Source organism: Sceloporus occidentalis, unplaced genomic scaffold (assembly GCF_023333645.1).
Source record: "Sceloporus occidentalis isolate IW3139 unplaced genomic scaffold, rSceOcc1.0.p SCAF_26, whole genome shotgun sequence".
NCBI lineage: Eukaryota > Metazoa > Chordata > Lepidosauria > Squamata > Phrynosomatidae > Sceloporus > Sceloporus occidentalis.
In genome coordinates, this window is record NW_028317006.1 from 8,076,178 (window position 1) to 8,093,734 (window position 17,557).

A 17,557-nucleotide genomic window follows, 5' to 3' on the forward strand; every position below is an offset into this window, starting at 1 on the left:
CCTTCCCAAAACTGTTCCCACAAAAATAAAAGCATACAACTGTCTATATGCTGTAGCATTAACATTACCATCACTAGAACAAAGGGGGTTAAACCTTGAAAAACAGCCCCAGACCATTATCCCTGTTCTCCTGGCATCTGCTGAACCCAGATTTGTCCATCAGACTTTTACAAAGTGAAGTGTGATTCATCACTCCACATAACACATTTGAGTTGTTGTTACTTCTAGACACTTCTACTTCACAATAATAGCACTTAAAGTGGAGCGGGCAGATTGAGAAGGCCACAAATGTCATAAACTGACTTGTGCCAAAGATGGCATCCTATAATAGCACCATATTTAAAGTCACTGAGCTCTTCAGTACGACCCATTCTAATGCCAGTGCTTCTCTATGGAGCTGGCTGCCTATGCACTTGATTTTATATACTTGTTAGCAACGGATGTGGCTGGAAAACAAAAAACTAATTAGGAGGGATGTCTACATACTTTTGGTCATATAGTGTGCACAATGAATGGATTTTAAGTGGCTTGGGATGTTTATTAAGCTAGAGTTGCCAATTGTTTTTGTCAAATCACTAATCTACAAATTTCTGTGTGAAGAGAACCTGTGAAAAAAAGAACGGGAACACTTCGCAGGGGTGGAAAGGTGGAGATGAAGACCTCTGAGGACAACCCATGGGTATCTCAGAACAAAAATGTAGTAACAGCCAAATCACTTGGGTTGGTCACTGCTACCATACAAATACAGGAATTGCTCCTAATGGCAAAGTCAACATAGCCTATCAATAAACATGATCATCAGGTGGAGAATTGTAAGCAAGAGCTCTGGATTTAGAAAGTAAAGTCAGACATTTTCTAATTATATGACGCAAAATAAAATATACTCATAAAACTTTTCAAACTTAGCACTGGAATCACTTTGATTCATACCTTCTGTTTGTGATTTCAGGTTTTGTTTGTTGGATAGCCTACATTTTGTCACCATATATACCGTTAATTTACAGCTATACGGAACTACATACCTCAAGGGAGGTCCAGTTCTTGGACATGATGTTAAGGAAGATCTTGGTAGCTGTAGGACTTAAATGGAAGATGGACACAGTAAAGTTTGAGAGTGGCAGATTGAAGAATTCCTGCAAGATTAGGAAAAAAACAGGTCAGAGGGCAGTCCGAAGCATAAGTAACCACTTGAGGTCATGAGTGTTTGCCAATCGTACCTTAATAAGTATCCTTAAATCTGGTGTGGCTTGTTCTCCTCCAATGTGAACTAGGGTGTTCTGTAAATAAATAGTAGCCTTATAGATTAATCAGTATATTCTAGAGGACAACAACTCCCATGGTTAGCAAATTGGACACAGCCTGCATCAGCTTTCAGTTCTAATAACTACTGTGACCTAGCACTAAACACATTTCCACCCTATATACGAGGAACGTTCGAAAAGTCTTAATATAAAATATATATATATATAAAAGTGCAAATATATGTCCCTTGTAGTATTGTTATTCCATTTCGATTACGTTGATTTCATTTGTTAAGCTCAGTATCTTTATTGTTTTCAAATGTTTTTGTGGGTTTCATGTTCATTGCCAGTTTAACTTTTTTTTGTTCATTCACAAGCTGTTTACCATGTCTGCTTTGTATACCGATTGTACTCTTTAGCTTGCCCTATACATTTCTGTCTGTACTCATTTTGATTTATGTGTCCATCAGATATGAAATGATTGCTGACATGTACCAATGACTATATGTCCTGGGAATTATAAGCATTATCAGAGATTTTAAGCACTGGTAGGGTTAAGGGTAACTGTTTTTGAACTTACCCCAAATGTCTGCAAAAGCTCTATCTTCTGGTCAATTTGAAAATAGTCCTCGGTAAGAAGACGAAGAACAAGGCTCAGAGCTTCAGTTTTGACCTTATCAGAACCAGAAATAACAAGAACTTGCATTTCTTCTAGCAGCAAGAAGAGAACTGTAAGTAGGTCAACGTTCTCTTCATACACTGTTTTGATGCTTGAAACGTCCAGTGAGAGACCAGCATTTTGTAGAGAGCATAGACTAAGGTGCAGAAAACTTAACATTGTAAGTCCTTTATCTAGACACACTGAGCTAAGGCTGACATTACATTCCCATCCAAGCCGTTTCTTATTGTCATCCGAGAGGCAAGACTCAGTTTCATTGGAAGAAGAATGTATAGAACAGACAAGATTAGTCCATGAAGTTCTAGAATCATTGGATAGCTTGGAGATCAAGTCTAGTTGCTCACATAATTGGGTGGTAAAGTTAGCTCTGTCTAAAACCCAGCACATAGCAATGTTATCAGATGTTGGGGTTCCAGTTTTCCATCCTTCATAGTCACAGACGACTTTTTGATTCCACCAGGACCCAACAGAGTAAATGCTATTTGAGAAATCATCCTGATTATATGTTTTACAGAATGCTATAATTGAAGGTGGAACAGTTTCTAGATCTTGCCAGTCCTTATATCTGCACACAGAACTCACCACTTCCCCCAAATGGTATTTGTTTTGCACCCCACACGCCGGCCTAAGCCATGAATTGTTAGTATCTTGTAACAGTGTTGCCATGAGATTTAAATTTGCGCACACTTCTGAAGTAAAGTTAAACGGGTCAAATGCCCAACACAGTTTTGCTATGACAGAATGAGTGTAACTTCCCTGCCAGTCCTGATATGAACATAGTTTTTGCCTCCCAACACAGGACAAAGTAGATGTAGGATTGTTCTCTTGAGTGAACCCTGATGTGTTATTGCAGAAGATGTTATTAAAGTTCTCAAAGTCATACTCAGCACAAAAGCGTAACAAGGAAACGTCTACATGGAGTGGCTCCCACCCTCCATACTGACATTGGGTAATAGAGTAATTCTGTATAACATGCCTTGTGGAAGGGAAGCAAAGTGGCTCCAGCCAGAAATTCTTTTGATGGGCCTTAATGAGCAGTTGGAAAGTGGAATCCGCACAAATATTTCTGGAGATGTTCTCTTGATCGTACAACCAGCAAAACTCTATCAAGAATGGTGCAAGATCAGTGACACGTGAATAATTACACACAGACCATTGAAGAACTTGGGCCAAAATATTAGCACCAGATATATTGTAGCAGAAGCTGAGTGTCCAGGTTATTGCTGGAACATCACTGATCCCCATCAGAATCCATGGGTTATTGCACACAGACACAAGGAAATTCGGGGCATCTTCCTTACTGCATACAATCAATGTGGAAATATTAACTGAGCCCGGCCCCCTCTCTACACCAGAGCTCCATTCTGCATAGTTACACTTCTTGTATAAGGGGCAATTTAATAATAGTTTACTGAAGTCTGGATCACTTGAAATTGTTGGGTGAAATGCTTGGCTTTGGCACAAAAAGTCTATGAAGTTCACTGGATCCAGCATCCAACAAAAGTGCATCAGAAATGGAGAGGGACGAATAAACACCCAGGAGGAGTAGGTACAAAACTGCCACACAACTATGTGATTCTGGAATATAGTTTGATTGGAGAGGAGCCCAAGGGTTTGGACAAGATGTAGATCATTGCACATTGACAATGCCATTTTCTTTTGTTCACTCATGCTACAATTTGGACAGGAGGAAGTAATATAGCTTGAAGTCCAATATGAGCAATTTTGAGAGATGTTGATGTCAATCTGTCCAGCACAAACCATGGGAATCCAGCTGTTCTCCGGGTTAGTGCTTAGTTGCGCCACAAACGTTGAGTTCTTACAGATGTGTTGCTGGAATCTAGCAGGATCCTGAGCTGCACAGTAGCCTAGAATATAGGGGGATGGAGAGGGCATACGCCCGAAACTGCTGCATATTGAGGTCTCACTGCTATTCTGAGTGCAGTTTACCTCTGAAGGAATACTGTTCTCCACCATTTGGAGGACAGCAGGGTTGCTGCAGAGATACGTCTCTACTTGTTCTTGGTAAAAGAGCCAGCATAATCCCACAGCTAATCGCTCAGGGGTAGACAAGCCCCATGAAGTGTAGTTGCACATGTTCTGGGGTATAGATAGATGACTAAAACAGAAATCCTGTATCCAGCTGTGGTTTGTCCTCATGGCTACTGAAAGTAGCATACTGATGTTAGTACACACAGAGGCTGCAAACTGGCTTTCATCTACCTGACTGCAGAACAATATTCTGGACAAAACCACCTCGCTGCTCAGCTCCAGTTGGCCTCTGTTGTTTGTTTCTAGCCATATTGAGTAGACACAGTCTTTTACGACTGACTCAGCATTGGAACTGGTGTTATAACATATCCTGGTAATCCAGGGTTCTGACTCCATGAGTTGTAGCAGGATATCTGGAGACTGGCAGACATAGCCCATGAATCCATCTCTGTCATTCTCAGCACAAAAGGCCACAGAAGAAGAGTCAATTGTGTTGTGCAACCACTGCCTGTAGCTGCAGAGCTCCTGTATGAGAGTAAAGGTAGTTTCAGTCAATGGAGGCTCAGTTGAACATATTGGATCCAGCCATACATTATCAGGATTCTGTGTCAGCTGTTCTAGGAAAGTTATATTGGAACATAGAAATTCGATGAACTGGTCCTGGTCATAAAGCCAACAGTATGCAACGGAAAAGGCAGATACATGGCTGTACACCCAGGAAGTATAGTGACACATATTCTGTGGGTTTGAGTTGTAGGCACAAAATCCATTTAACCAGTTGTTTTCTGGTTCAGTGGACAATTGCATAAGGAGCTGCTGGTTGCCACAGACTGACTGGATAAACTCTTGCCTGTCACTCTCACTGCAAGTAGACACATCTGTAGGAGACACATCGGTGGACCCATACCATGTAGAGTAAGCACAGCTTGCAACTAGTGACCTGGCTATGCCTACACGGCCAGTTCTTCCAGTCCAAGTTTTACAAGGGTCAGTTAGGAGATCCGTGAGGAGCGAAGAAAGAAACCCACAGAATTGCCAGTCCATTTCAATGCTTTGGTGAGGAGAGGTAAGGAGGCATAATGATTGGAGAATGCCATTTCTTAACTTGTACAAAGCTCTGCAAGCCTCCCTGAATGCAGGTAGCAAGCGGTCAGCACATCTCTGAAGGAACACAGAACGGTCAGGATTGAGGGAAACACCAAAAACCTGAGATTCTACAGATGGTTGTTTCAGCAGAGGCAGGTTCAAAAAACCCCAACTCAGATTGTGAGAAATCCCCCTGAAATGAGACGTGTTATAAAAAATAGGGAAATGGATATTTGATAACAAAGTTGGGGAAAAAGTTATTTATTGATAACAATTATTGAGATAAATGATACGTGAATGATGAGAGGGGTTTAGGGATGAGAAAACAACTGTAAAGAAACATTCACACATCAGATAATTAATTCAACCAATGCTTCATATGCAAAGGTCCTTAGTGAAAACACACATTAAAATGATTTCCAGTTGTGTGTCAAAAAGGGTAAAAATGTGCAGAATCTGATTTCTCACTGCATTAACAAGCTGTAACTAATCGTGTTCTTCCAACCAATTATACCCCTGTATATTCTTTACTAAACTCATACAAAGTGATTAAATGTAACAATGGGAGGAATTACATATTGTGATCAAATGTATAGGAAGAGGGTCTATTGAGCAATGGAAGCAAGATGAATCAGAGATTAAGAGCTTCTAGACAAGTAAGTGAGTAAAAGCTGAAGTAATGCGCAGATGTTTTACCACAACAGAAGCTGCTTGAGATCTCCTGGAGAGAGAGAGAAACACAAATGAGAAGCAATGTACTTTTTAAGCCTATTCTGTCTTCTGCTGCCCTTCTATTTGAAAGACCACTTGTTGACCTTTCCACCGACTCCCCTAATTCCTACACATCGTCAGCATTTCTAAATGAATTCATAGGCACTTGCAATCTCATCTCTACTACTTCACCCACTGTCTCTTCTCACCAGGTGGCCATCCAATGGAAAAAGAAAAGGAACAGTCATATGTGTAGGAAGCTAGACACGGAGTACTCCTTAAATGTAAAAACATCTGATATACACAAAGGATGCCTGGTTTCTATATGTATTTTTATTGACCATTGTGTTTCTCATAAAAGTTGTCAGTAGATGAAAACCATTCGGTCTATCTAGTCTGTCAATTTTTCCAGTTCAAACCTTATTTGCTCATTACTGTGTGCTCGGGATAGCCTTATGCCTATACCATAAATATTTAAACTCTCCCTCTGTATTAACCTTTGTCACTTCTGCTGGTAGGCTATTCCACTAACCTGCCACACTATCAGTAAAGAAATACTTTCTAACAACATACCTAAGACCCTATTTTTGTAGACTAAAAATTGACTTCAACAAAGTAATCTTCATACATCGCCAGTCTCCTCTCACCTGGAGTGTCCCCTAATGGTACCAGCACTTTCAGTACGCTCAGAAGCCAGGCTTTGTAGTCAACGTCCAGGAGGAGCTGTGGCACTGAACTAATAAGTTCCCTCCACCTCACTAGGTCTTTTGATGGAACATATGGTATGGTGGTTCCCTGACAAACAGGGTCGGCTCCTCCAATAAGTAGCACCAAATCCTGGGTATGACGAGGAGGCCACATTGGGGCCATATTAAGCAATGGGTTAACTGTGGGGGAAGATGTAAAACATTTGAAAGCACCTAAGGAGACAACCCCCCCCCCCCAAAAAAAACCCAACCAAAACATTCTTATGATTATATATACCGTAAATATAAAGGCAAACAGTGGGGGTAGGTTCTGAGGCACGTGCACCTACCTGGGAAAATTCCTACTAGAAGGAGAAACGTCAGTATTTCCATGTCTTTTGGATTTTCTGATGGTCGTTTAATAGATTAAGTTCCAGCTGCTGTTGGGATGTGCCCTGAAATAGTGATCTGTGGGGCTAACCACACAAAGCCTGCAGCGAATGAACATAAAATATTTTGCAGAAATCTGGGCTTTAAACCCATGCAGGAGTACAGGGAGCCCCCAAAATGTTGTTTCCCCCTCATAGCACAGTACAGTGTGTCCTTTTTCGAAGGGATGCTACGGGGTCCTTAGAGAAGGCTCTGGGATCGGTTCCTACAAACAAGAAATCTCTAACAGCTGCTGTAGGTTCTTACTAGACCTTCATTTAATATCTCCTGGTATTATAGGTATTGCTATGTTAAATATGTTGCAAACGTTGATGAATTACATTTAAGTTGTCCACATAACTGCACACACCGGGTAAGATAAAAAAACATATGCCTAGGGGAATAATAGATTGCCCCATCGACTTCTGTCTCTTATGTATCATTATGTACGTTTCTATAATGCTTTTTGTAAGTTATAAATGCATTACCTTTGAATGGGACTGTGTAACACTCTGGGGGCTTATACAGCAAGTATAACCACAATGATTACAAATAAGTATTGGCAGCTCAATGGAAATTAACAGAGAAAGCGTTCTAAAGGTATGGCAGGACTAAATTGGTCTAGAAATATATTATTATGTCCAAGAGCTCACATTCTATAAAAAAGCAAAAACACAGACCTTGACTGGATTCGGTAGTTTTGCAATCTTGTAGACTTTTGTCTGCTCACATTCTTCTCTCAACCTCTGTGAAGGATCATAGCCGTTTACTTGGGTAAGTAACCGATCCATACCACACCCGGGGCATTAATAATGTACATGGCATCCCAAGGAGAGATGACACCTTAAGGGGGCTGTAACCTCCCCCCCCCTCACCTTACACTGACCACAAAAACAAGATCATGTTTCCCATTAGGAAAGTGTAGAATTTAACCTCTGTCCTCAAAACATAGAGTGATTGAGAGGCAATGCTCTGTTATGGAGGTGTCAAGTCCTTCAAGATGGAAGACTGCGCAGGACACGCACTGTTACGAAGGTCTCTTAAGGCTCGGTTCTGCTCCGAGGGCTGCGATGTATAGATATTTCCCCAGACAGAAACCAGCTTCTCAAACCTAACCAGGGCACCACGCAAAGCAGTTTCATATGCTTCTCTATGATGCACAGCACTACGGAACCTGTTGGTGCTATATAAATGTAATGTAAACGTAATGATGATACCTTCATGGATCCAAAATTACACAATAAAGCCAACCTTATTTGCAGTGGTTTACAATGTAGCGCCCATGTAACTTGGGGTGGTCATTCCCACCAAGCTGTATGTCACACCCTCAGTAAATCTGAACAGGTATGCATAGAGTGGGTTTCCGTATTGACTTTACGGACACTATATGCATTGCACATAATGTCAAATAAGATTATTTTTCTCCATGTAATAGTCGGTTCCTGTAAATAAAAGTCATATTGTTCTATACAGAATAAAATATGGTACATGTGATAAAATGTAACTACAGTCAAAAAGATTTCTGGCTCCACCAGTGGACCAACAACCTACATTTAGGAACATCTACAGTGCCTACGCAAAAGTATTCACCCCCTGGGAATTTTTGTTGCATTACATCCTGGAATTAAAATGGATTTTTATGGATTAAATTTAATGGACATAAACACAATAGTCCAAATTGGTGAAGTGAAATGTAGAAAATAAAAAAAAATAAAGAATAAAAGAACAGTGGTGCATGTATATGAATTCACCCCCTTTGCTATGAAGCCCCTAAATAAAACCTGGTGCAACCAATTACATTAAGTAGTCACATAATTAGTTAAAGTCCACCTGTGTGCAATCTAAGTGTCACATGATCTCAGTATATATATATATATATATATATATATATATATATATACATACAGCTGTTCTGATCGGCCCCAGAGTCTGCACCAGCACTGAGCATGGAGTTCTCCAAACAGGTCAGGGACACCATAGTGGAGAAGTACAGATCAGGGTTGGGTTATAAAAAATACTCAAAACTTCGAACGTTCCACAGAGTACCATACCCACAGTGAAGCATGGAGGTGGCAGCACCATGCTGTGGGAATATTTTCCTTCAGCGGGGACTGGGAAACTGGTGAGGAAGGAATGATGGCGCAAAATACAGGGAGATTCTTGAGGGAAACTTGTTTCAGACACCCACAGATTTTAGACTGGGATGGTCCATATGGACAATGACCCTAAGCATTCTGCTAAAGCAACACTCGAGTGGTTTAAGGGGAAACATATAAATATCTTGGAATGGCCTAGTCAAAGCCCAGACCTCAATCCAATTGAGAACCTGTGTTATGGCTTAAAGATTGCTGAACACCAGTGGAACCCATGAAACTACAAGGAGCAGTTTTACCTTGAAGAATGAGCAAAAATCCCAGTGACTAGATGTGCCAAGCTTATAGAGACGAACCCATGAGACTTGCAGATGTAATTGCTGTAAAAGTGGGCTCTAGAAAGTATTGACTCTGGGGGGGTTACTAGTTATGCACTTTTTTTTTTTGCATCTTCAAAGTGGTCGGCCTGCTGTGTAAATAAAATGATAAACTCCCATCAAATCCATTTTAATTCCATGTTGTAATGCAACAAAATGATGGAAACCGGATCAGTTTAATTTCAACACTATTATTGTGGAGCACAAAAACAAGGAAAACTGCATTGTATAGAACTGTGGTGAATTTCATAAAAGTTCTCATAGCTTAGGTGCTCGTCGTTGATGGCTGTGTGACTCCATTTTTAGGGATACTCCTGACTAAGGTTCTTATACATTTCAGAGCAAGGTACAGTCTACATACAATGCACAAGAGCTACAACAGTTAAACTCATTAAACTTAAAGGCTGTAGATTTCTAGAATAAATAATAAAGGTTTTCGTAGTTTCCCCACAGGGGTTAACTTCACAGCTGATCCTGCTGATAACTAGTTTTAGAGCACATATGATGGATGTCATTGTCTTTCCAGTGTTTTAAGGGAACAGACCGCAGATAAAAACATGATCTGAACTATGCCTTTAGGCTCAGCTTAAATAATAAGGCAGGAGGACATTGTTGTGGCAACAACTAGGATCAGTTTTGTAACAAACTCTCATTGCTCCCAAGGTAATTAGTGCAGCAGAAGATATAGAAACGCATCTCTAACATTAGCGCCATGGTAGAGAGATATGTTCACATGCTTACTGCATGATTTTAAGAATGGGTTCTTTTGACTTGATGATGCCTGTGAGACAAGGTAACCTTAGGGATTGGATACAATTGGATACAAATCTTAAGACACTTTTCTCTAAGGAGAGAAGAGTCCTAGAATTCCTGATCATGTTTACACAGAAAACCAAGGTAAGACCTCGATAGAAAGACAAGTGTTTGTCAAGGTTTCCATGCAGCTGTTATCCAACACGCACATAATGTCCACAAACATACACATACAGTACCTATACTGTCAATTCAGGGCAATGCATAAAATAACCTAATGTTCTCGGCAGCCTGTATTAGCTGTGGTATTACTGGGTTTCCAAAGGAATTTACACCTGTTAAAATACCTACAAGGAGATATTGATCGCAGCTGTTGGGTAGAAGGTCCAGCCGTAGACATGAACGCAAAATCAGATTAAAAAGGTAAATGTCATGAATTTTATTGCCAGTTTTGTTTTGGCCAAGAAGAACCTGCAGGTTAAATATCTTGTGTCCATTTACAAAAATGTGTATATTTATATATATATATATTTTTATTTTTTTACAAAATCTCTCCTGACCTGTCCGATTCTCTTTCACAAAAGGGACATATTCCACCAAGTTCATCTGCACGTCAAAAAAACCCAGCTCACTTAAAAATCCATTATCTGATATCACACCAGTAACACGCCGATCATTTATGGAATAAGACAGCCACCAGCAGGAAAGGTTAAAATCTTCATTAATACACTGAAAATATGACAGAACTCATGCTTTTTCTTTAAAATCAAAAATACAAAAATTAAATGTTTTCCTAAAAACTTACTAAAAAAACCTCCTTACTTTAAGGAGCGACTTGAAAATGAATCCATGTGTAATTTATACAATAAATGGCATACAGTTAAACAGGTAATATACATAGAAACAAAAGGATGGAACAGCCTCCTCTGTAGAGCTCTTTAATTTCCAATACTGTACTCTCTGAACAAGCTTACAAAATACAAACCTCTTTAGAAAGAAGAAAAAAAAAGTGCCATCTCTTCCATCTGAAAGCGAGCGCACAGCCAAACATTTACAGGTACACCCGCCAGAGAAAGACGTTCCGACCCCATCCACTCCTACAACTCTTTATGTAGGGACAGAAGACCACATCATACAAAAATACCCATCCTTCAAGGTGCTACATCAGTACCAGAGTTGTGGATGGGGAGGGCTGTGTGTACGCACATGCACCTATATATATATATATATATATATATATATATATATATATATATATATATATATATATATATATATATATATATATATATATATATATATATATATATATATATATATATCGGTCAGTGTATGGGTGGTCTGCATGTACTGACAGAGCCAGTAAGGAGAGTAGGTGAGGTCAGAGTTTCTGCTCCCATTATCAGTTAGACACAGCCCATCGTATACGGAGCTGCGTTCAGGAATACCCCCAATTTGTAAGGAGCCCGATGAAAGTACACCCCTCTGTCTCGTTACACAACCTCACATACCCATGTGTTTCAACTTTTCCTAAGAGTTAAAAGAAAAAAAGTACTAGGATTGTTACAGATGATATAAAATATATATATATATATGTATATGTGTGTGTGAATTTCTAAAATGGAGCTTACATGGATTGAACCTTTTGTCTTAAAAAAAACAAAAATACAAATATACATTATGCAAGCAGAAAAATAAGAACAGCCAAATATATAATACACAAAAGAAAATAAATTGATAAAAATAAGTTTGGCTACTACAAGAAACCGAAGCAACTGAAATACACGGAATGGATAATGTAAATCTAAACTAATATGGATTGATGTGTAGGAGGCTGAATCCAAAAACACGAGCAAAGCGCTCACTGGCCGTTCCGGTTGACATGGACGGGCTAATAGAAAGGATAGCATGTGCCCTGCGGCTCCAGACAGCACAGGGTCTCTCAGAAGTGAATTCCTGGGAGTATGAAAGCTGCCTGGCGGCGTGACGTCACACCAGTCACAACATGTCACTGTGAAACCGTTCCTTTTTCTTCCCCTACACAGCAAAGAAAAGAAATGCCTTTTGCAGTTATGGCAAATGGTTGTGTACATGTCCTGGGGTCCGGCAGCTCAGCTCCCTGCAGGCATCCGATCGCCGCCCTAGTCAAGGGGGATCCTGCAGGGTCACTGCTTTCCTTTTTAGTCTGGGGGCAGGCAATCATGCAAGCGGAATCTGTCTCTGATGTGAGGTCGGACATCTTCATTCTGCAGAGGGGAGGGAAAATAAACCACTTAAAAGAAGAACCTGAAATACCATAAAAACAGATTCAAATTCGAAACCTACGCCAAGGAAGGATGCAGCAACAGTTGGCCACACATATATAAACTAGCTTCTCCAAGTGTTTTATAAAACATGCGTAGGAAAACACAAGTTAACGTATAGCACTGGAAACAATATGCACGCTCGGTTTGGAAAACATGGACAGATATTGGTCTATCTTCCCATTATCTGCGTAAATTCTCTTTCCACAACCTCACATACCCATGTGTTTCAACTTTTCCTAAGAGTTAAAAGAAAAAAGTACTAGGATTGTTACAGATGATATAAAATATATATATATATATATATATATATATATATATATATGTATATGTGTGTGTGAATTTCTAAAATGGAGCTTACATGGATTGAACCTTTTGTCTTAAAAAAAACAAAAATACAAATATACATTATGCAAGCAGAAAAATAAGAACAGCCAAATATATAATACACAAAAGAAAATAAATTGATAAAAATAAGTTTGGCTACTACAAGAAACCGAAGCAACTGAAATACACGGAATGGATAATGTAAATCTAAACTAATATGGATTGATGCGTAAACTAGCTTCTCCAAGTGTTTTATAAAACATGCGTAGGAAAACACAAGTTAACGTATAGCACTGGAAACAATATGCACGCTCGGTTTGGAAAACATGGACAGATATTGGGCTATCTTCCCATTATCTGCGTAAATTCTCTTTCCTGTACTTGGAATACAACTCCTGTTTTTTGTTTTTTTCTCTGTGGTCTACCCTGCCCCCTCAGCTCTCTCTTATATATATATATATATATATATATATATATATATTTTTTTTTAAATCCTCAGATATATATCTTTGCATTCTGCATTGTATACCCAGCAAGCGTTTTAATAGTCTCTTCAGTATGCTCCCCTTGGTTATGGCGCATAGAGTGTCTATTATGTGAACTGGATTCCGGTTTCCATGTCTGTTCCAGGATTAGTTACGCTTCAGTCCCTTTGAGTAACTCAATCTTCAGGCATTTTCTCATCACTGCTGTCATTCTATTCTAAAGGGTCTCTATTTCTTGTTGCTCACTACACCTCCATCATCCTCGTTTCCAAGGAGTATAATTTTTCATTCAAGTTTAGTATTTAAGAACAAATTTAGCAAAATGCAGATGCAGCTCAATCCTGGATAAAATGATGAATGGGTTTGTGTACGCAAGGTGACAGATCTCACTTTCTTACAGTGAATTATGAATTATTGACAGCGGTGCTTCAACATTTTACACGTATTGTCTGTTAAGTAGAAGAAAAGATCAAACTCACCAGTTCTACAAGCTTTTCCAGGAAAGGGACAAGCTTCAGTAGCTCCTGGTCATTCTTATCCATGAACCAGCTCTCAATGGGTATCCCGTTTGAAAGCTGAGAAAAGAAGAGTTGCCATTTGTATAGACAACACTAAAAGCTTTAGGAGACGCCAAAATATTCTGCACCTTTACAAAAAAAATAAACTCTTGATAGCCAACCAACTAGCCGTCTAGCACCCATCCCAAGAATGTGGGCCACCCAACAAAACCCTACACCATAAAGAGCACGAGCCTTTAAAGTAAGCCTCTGGGAGCTGATCGCTGGTTTTTAACAGCGATTCTAACCACTCTTTAATGTCCCAGTAAAGAGAGCTCAGATAGCAGTTTATAGCATAAACCCATCTCAGTTCCTTCCCCACATATCATGTATACAGTCCTGTAAAACAAATCATGAAGAAATCTCTTTGCAATTTACTAATCTATTTTGTATGGTAAGAATAAAAGGATTAAACTTTTTCTATTTCAAATGGGTCTGCACATTTTAACGTCTCACCTGGTATGCAAAGGCTTGTGGTGAGTTATCAATGATGATTGTTTTAGAGAGATCCCTTCCGAGGATGTTAAGGTCCTTAATATAGTTCCCTTGGACACATACACAGTGCTCACGGAAAAGCCTGTGTCTATGGATAAGAAGTACGGGAAAAAATAAATAAAATGGGAAAGTATATTGAATCCATAAAATTCAAGCAATATATATGATATATATATATATATATATATATATATATATATATATATTAAAAAAATAAAATGAACATAAAAAAATATCCAAAAAACTAAAATTACCTGACTAGTCGCTTCTTGGGATCCAATATATTCAATAATTTGTCTGCATAGACTTTCTTTGATGCAGTAAAGAGGATTATCTGTTAATATGTGGAACAAAACCATGAAAGACACCTGTTTATTCATATAATACACAAGTCCATATTCTGGAACATTTTCAAACATACTACTATTAAAATCCATTTGATAAACATCCTTTCAGAGACGTATCGGATCTCAACATACCTCATAAATCTGAGACATACGCTCCAAGAACTCACGGAAAAAAGGTCTTAACCGCACATAGACCTAAAAAAAAAGAAAGAAAAACGTTTAAAGGCGACAGAGACAAACCTGTCCGAACAGGGCTGAATGTGTCCTTTACGACATTACCTGGTAAATGACATCCTGGAATAAAACGGGGAACGTGAGGGCTGCATCTTCCAGTTCGTTGAGACTGCAATGCACCAGCGTTTCATCCTGCACGGGACAAACAAGGAGTTACACAAGAGTCCACAAGTAATCTGCCGTTCAACACTACTAAGGATAGTCTCATTACCAGGTCCAAGACAAGAGAGAACTCGGGGGTGCTCCTGGTTTTCAGAGGGAGGGCAGGCTTCCGGTTGAGTTGTTCTTCAGTCAGGGGTGGGACATGCTTGATAAAGTAGTATCTGTGAGGAGACATCACATGAAGCTTATCGTAGGAAGTAAATAAGGGGCCGACATGCACCTCTAGGACTGAAGCATGTTTACATCTATGAAATGATTCTGTTACTCTAACAAGTATCAGCTGTTTAGTGTAGGAAATGCTATCCTTGTTATTTTATTTCTTTTAAAATACCACTTTACACATTTTTCAAAATTGCTTTTTATACGCAAATTTCTCCCCCAAAATAAAGACTCACGGATCAAAGACTTCCCAATCCTCCTCATAAGCAGCCTCTGCATGTGCTGACGAGTAGCCACTGTCGGGGGACACTGGGGCTACAAAAAATAAAATAAAGAAAAAAAAAATATATATATAGACTTTACTAACCAGAAATAAAAACATTCAATTATTTACTTGGTGGAAATCCTAAATGTTACAGAAGGCAAAACTGAAGAATCTCATTACCTGCAAGAGGTGGTAGGTCTCTCTCAGGGGGTTCCTCTGCCCCCTCCAGCCAGCTGCTGCCAGTATTACGAACAGGTGCCCCTTGGCTGGGGTAGGAGGCCCCGTTAGTTGATGTGGTGGTGCTGGTGCTAATCTCATCCACCTGCTCCATATCAAGCTGCTTCACGATCTCCTCTGCTTCCACCGCTTGTCCTGGGGAGTCCGACCCAGACGTGCCTAAAACATGGGAAGTTGCAACGTCATAAGCTCTTTAGAAAAGATACTGGATGGTATATCAAGGCCTTGTGCGGAGAAACTAACCATTTTTATTTGCTGGTGAAAAGAAGTTGAAGACAGGAGAGAATATGGTCCCAAGCAAGGTGGTCCTTGGGGGGCTGGCTGTGCTGGATAGGTCCTCCAATTTCCCATTCTGTTTTACGTGCTGACTTGTCACCTCGTAACCTCCAGCTTCTAAGAGAATCAAGGGATAACCTAAATAACATTCTACAAGCGAAATATCAAATGTGCACCTTTCAAAGAAAAAGATCCAGAAATAAGAAAGGGCTAAAATCCCACTGACAGGAGCAGGGTAGGCTGGAAACGAAAGACACGGGCTTACACAGGGGCAAAATTTCTTCTTAAAATACTGAGCCTTACCCCCATTGACTTGGCTTTTCCTCCGGACACGTGCAACCGGCTTGCTTGGCTTGTCACCAGTACGTGGAGTTGAGGTGATGAGGTTGTTATCAAGGTCACGCTCCACCCTGCTTCTCTTTGGAGGGTTCTCTCTATCCTCCTAATTGTGTAAATATAAAACATTACTCCATGGCAGCCGAGTGTTACCCTTTACATCTCCATTTGGTTTCCCACGGGAAATACACCTCGCTGCCCAGCTCCTAAACTTGCAGAAGAGCGATTAGGCCAAACATCTATTGCTTGGACCTAAGGTAGATGCATGCTTCATGTTGCTAATCAAAACAAATAGCTGGGAAATCCAGAAAAGTATTGTCATTTGCATCAGACAAGCAAATAAGCAGAAACTAACGTGCGGCTGCTGCAGTGTTTTCCATAACATTATCACTTAATAGAAAATTACTGAGTAAAATTAGCATTTTAAGCCTACAGTTCTTTCGTACAGCCTACCTTGGGTGTGTTGCCTTTGATGAAATTTTTTAAGGTGGACAGCAAGCCGGTTTCTGGTTTGGACAGCTTATCTGGTACCAGAGGAGAGCTCTCCTCTTCCTCCTCCTCTTCCGAGTGCTTCCTCTTGCTGCGTGCAGTCCGTCCGGCGGCCCCGTGACTGCTGCGCGGAGACCCCTTCCGCGTCCTTAGCCTCATCTTTACGAATGCCACATAAAAGCTTAGGAAACAAGATGAAAGCGGAAAATCTGGTCACGCCATCAATAGACTGAGTAAATGAAACGGCACATTTTTAAAGGGGACCTCTATGCTCGGTATGAATTTGGAGATTGCCTGACATCTTCAACCAATATATGTCCTAGAGCCTGCTTATCTTGTAAAGACTTTGGATGAAACACACTAGCTGAGCGACTTGTTCCACGTTTGTCTTGATGGCAGGTTGGTCTGTAAGCCCGGGTGTTTATTGAATTCTGCACCCTGTCACCAGCGGGGAGACACGCAGCATGGCGCCGACCGCCAGAAGGTGGACACCAACCATCAGGAGAGTAAAATGTAGTGGTACTCCATCAAAGTGCCTCACTCATTTATTATTTATTGTTTTATATAGCGCCATCAAATTCCGTAGCACTGTACAATGGGTAGTGTGTAACATATGACGTACAGAAACAGGTGCGGAGGGCCCTGCTTACACGGCAGCACATCATACTAATTTAAACATGTAGAAATGTGAAGAAAGGGACATATAATCTAAATCAGGGGCCGGGGTACACGAGAAACAAGTGAAAAACCGAGGAAGAAGAGCCAGATGTTTGTGTCCACACGCAGTGATACGAGGGTTCAGATAAGAACGCGCTTCTCGTCTAGTGCATTAACTTGC

At 40.1% G+C, this 17,557-nt stretch overlaps 1 protein-coding gene across 1 annotated transcript; it reads right to left on the minus strand.

The window, feature by feature from the left end:
* Positions 1-12,227: 12,227 nt before the first annotated feature.
* On the minus strand, positions 12,228-16,878 carry LOC149300114 (CTD small phosphatase-like protein 2). Its single transcript, XM_089485724.1, has 12 exons — positions 16,684-16,878; positions 16,198-16,336; positions 15,862-16,011; positions 15,562-15,777; positions 15,353-15,431; positions 15,007-15,118; positions 14,841-14,927; positions 14,694-14,756; positions 14,469-14,548; positions 14,176-14,302; positions 13,642-13,737; positions 12,228-12,293 (listed from the first exon to the last, which is right to left on the minus strand). Exons 1-12 carry the CDS (start codon positions 16,876-16,878, stop codon positions 12,228-12,230), a joined length of 1,410 nt encoding a protein of 469 aa, XP_089341850.1.
* Between the last annotated feature and the right edge of the window lie 679 nt (positions 16,879-17,557).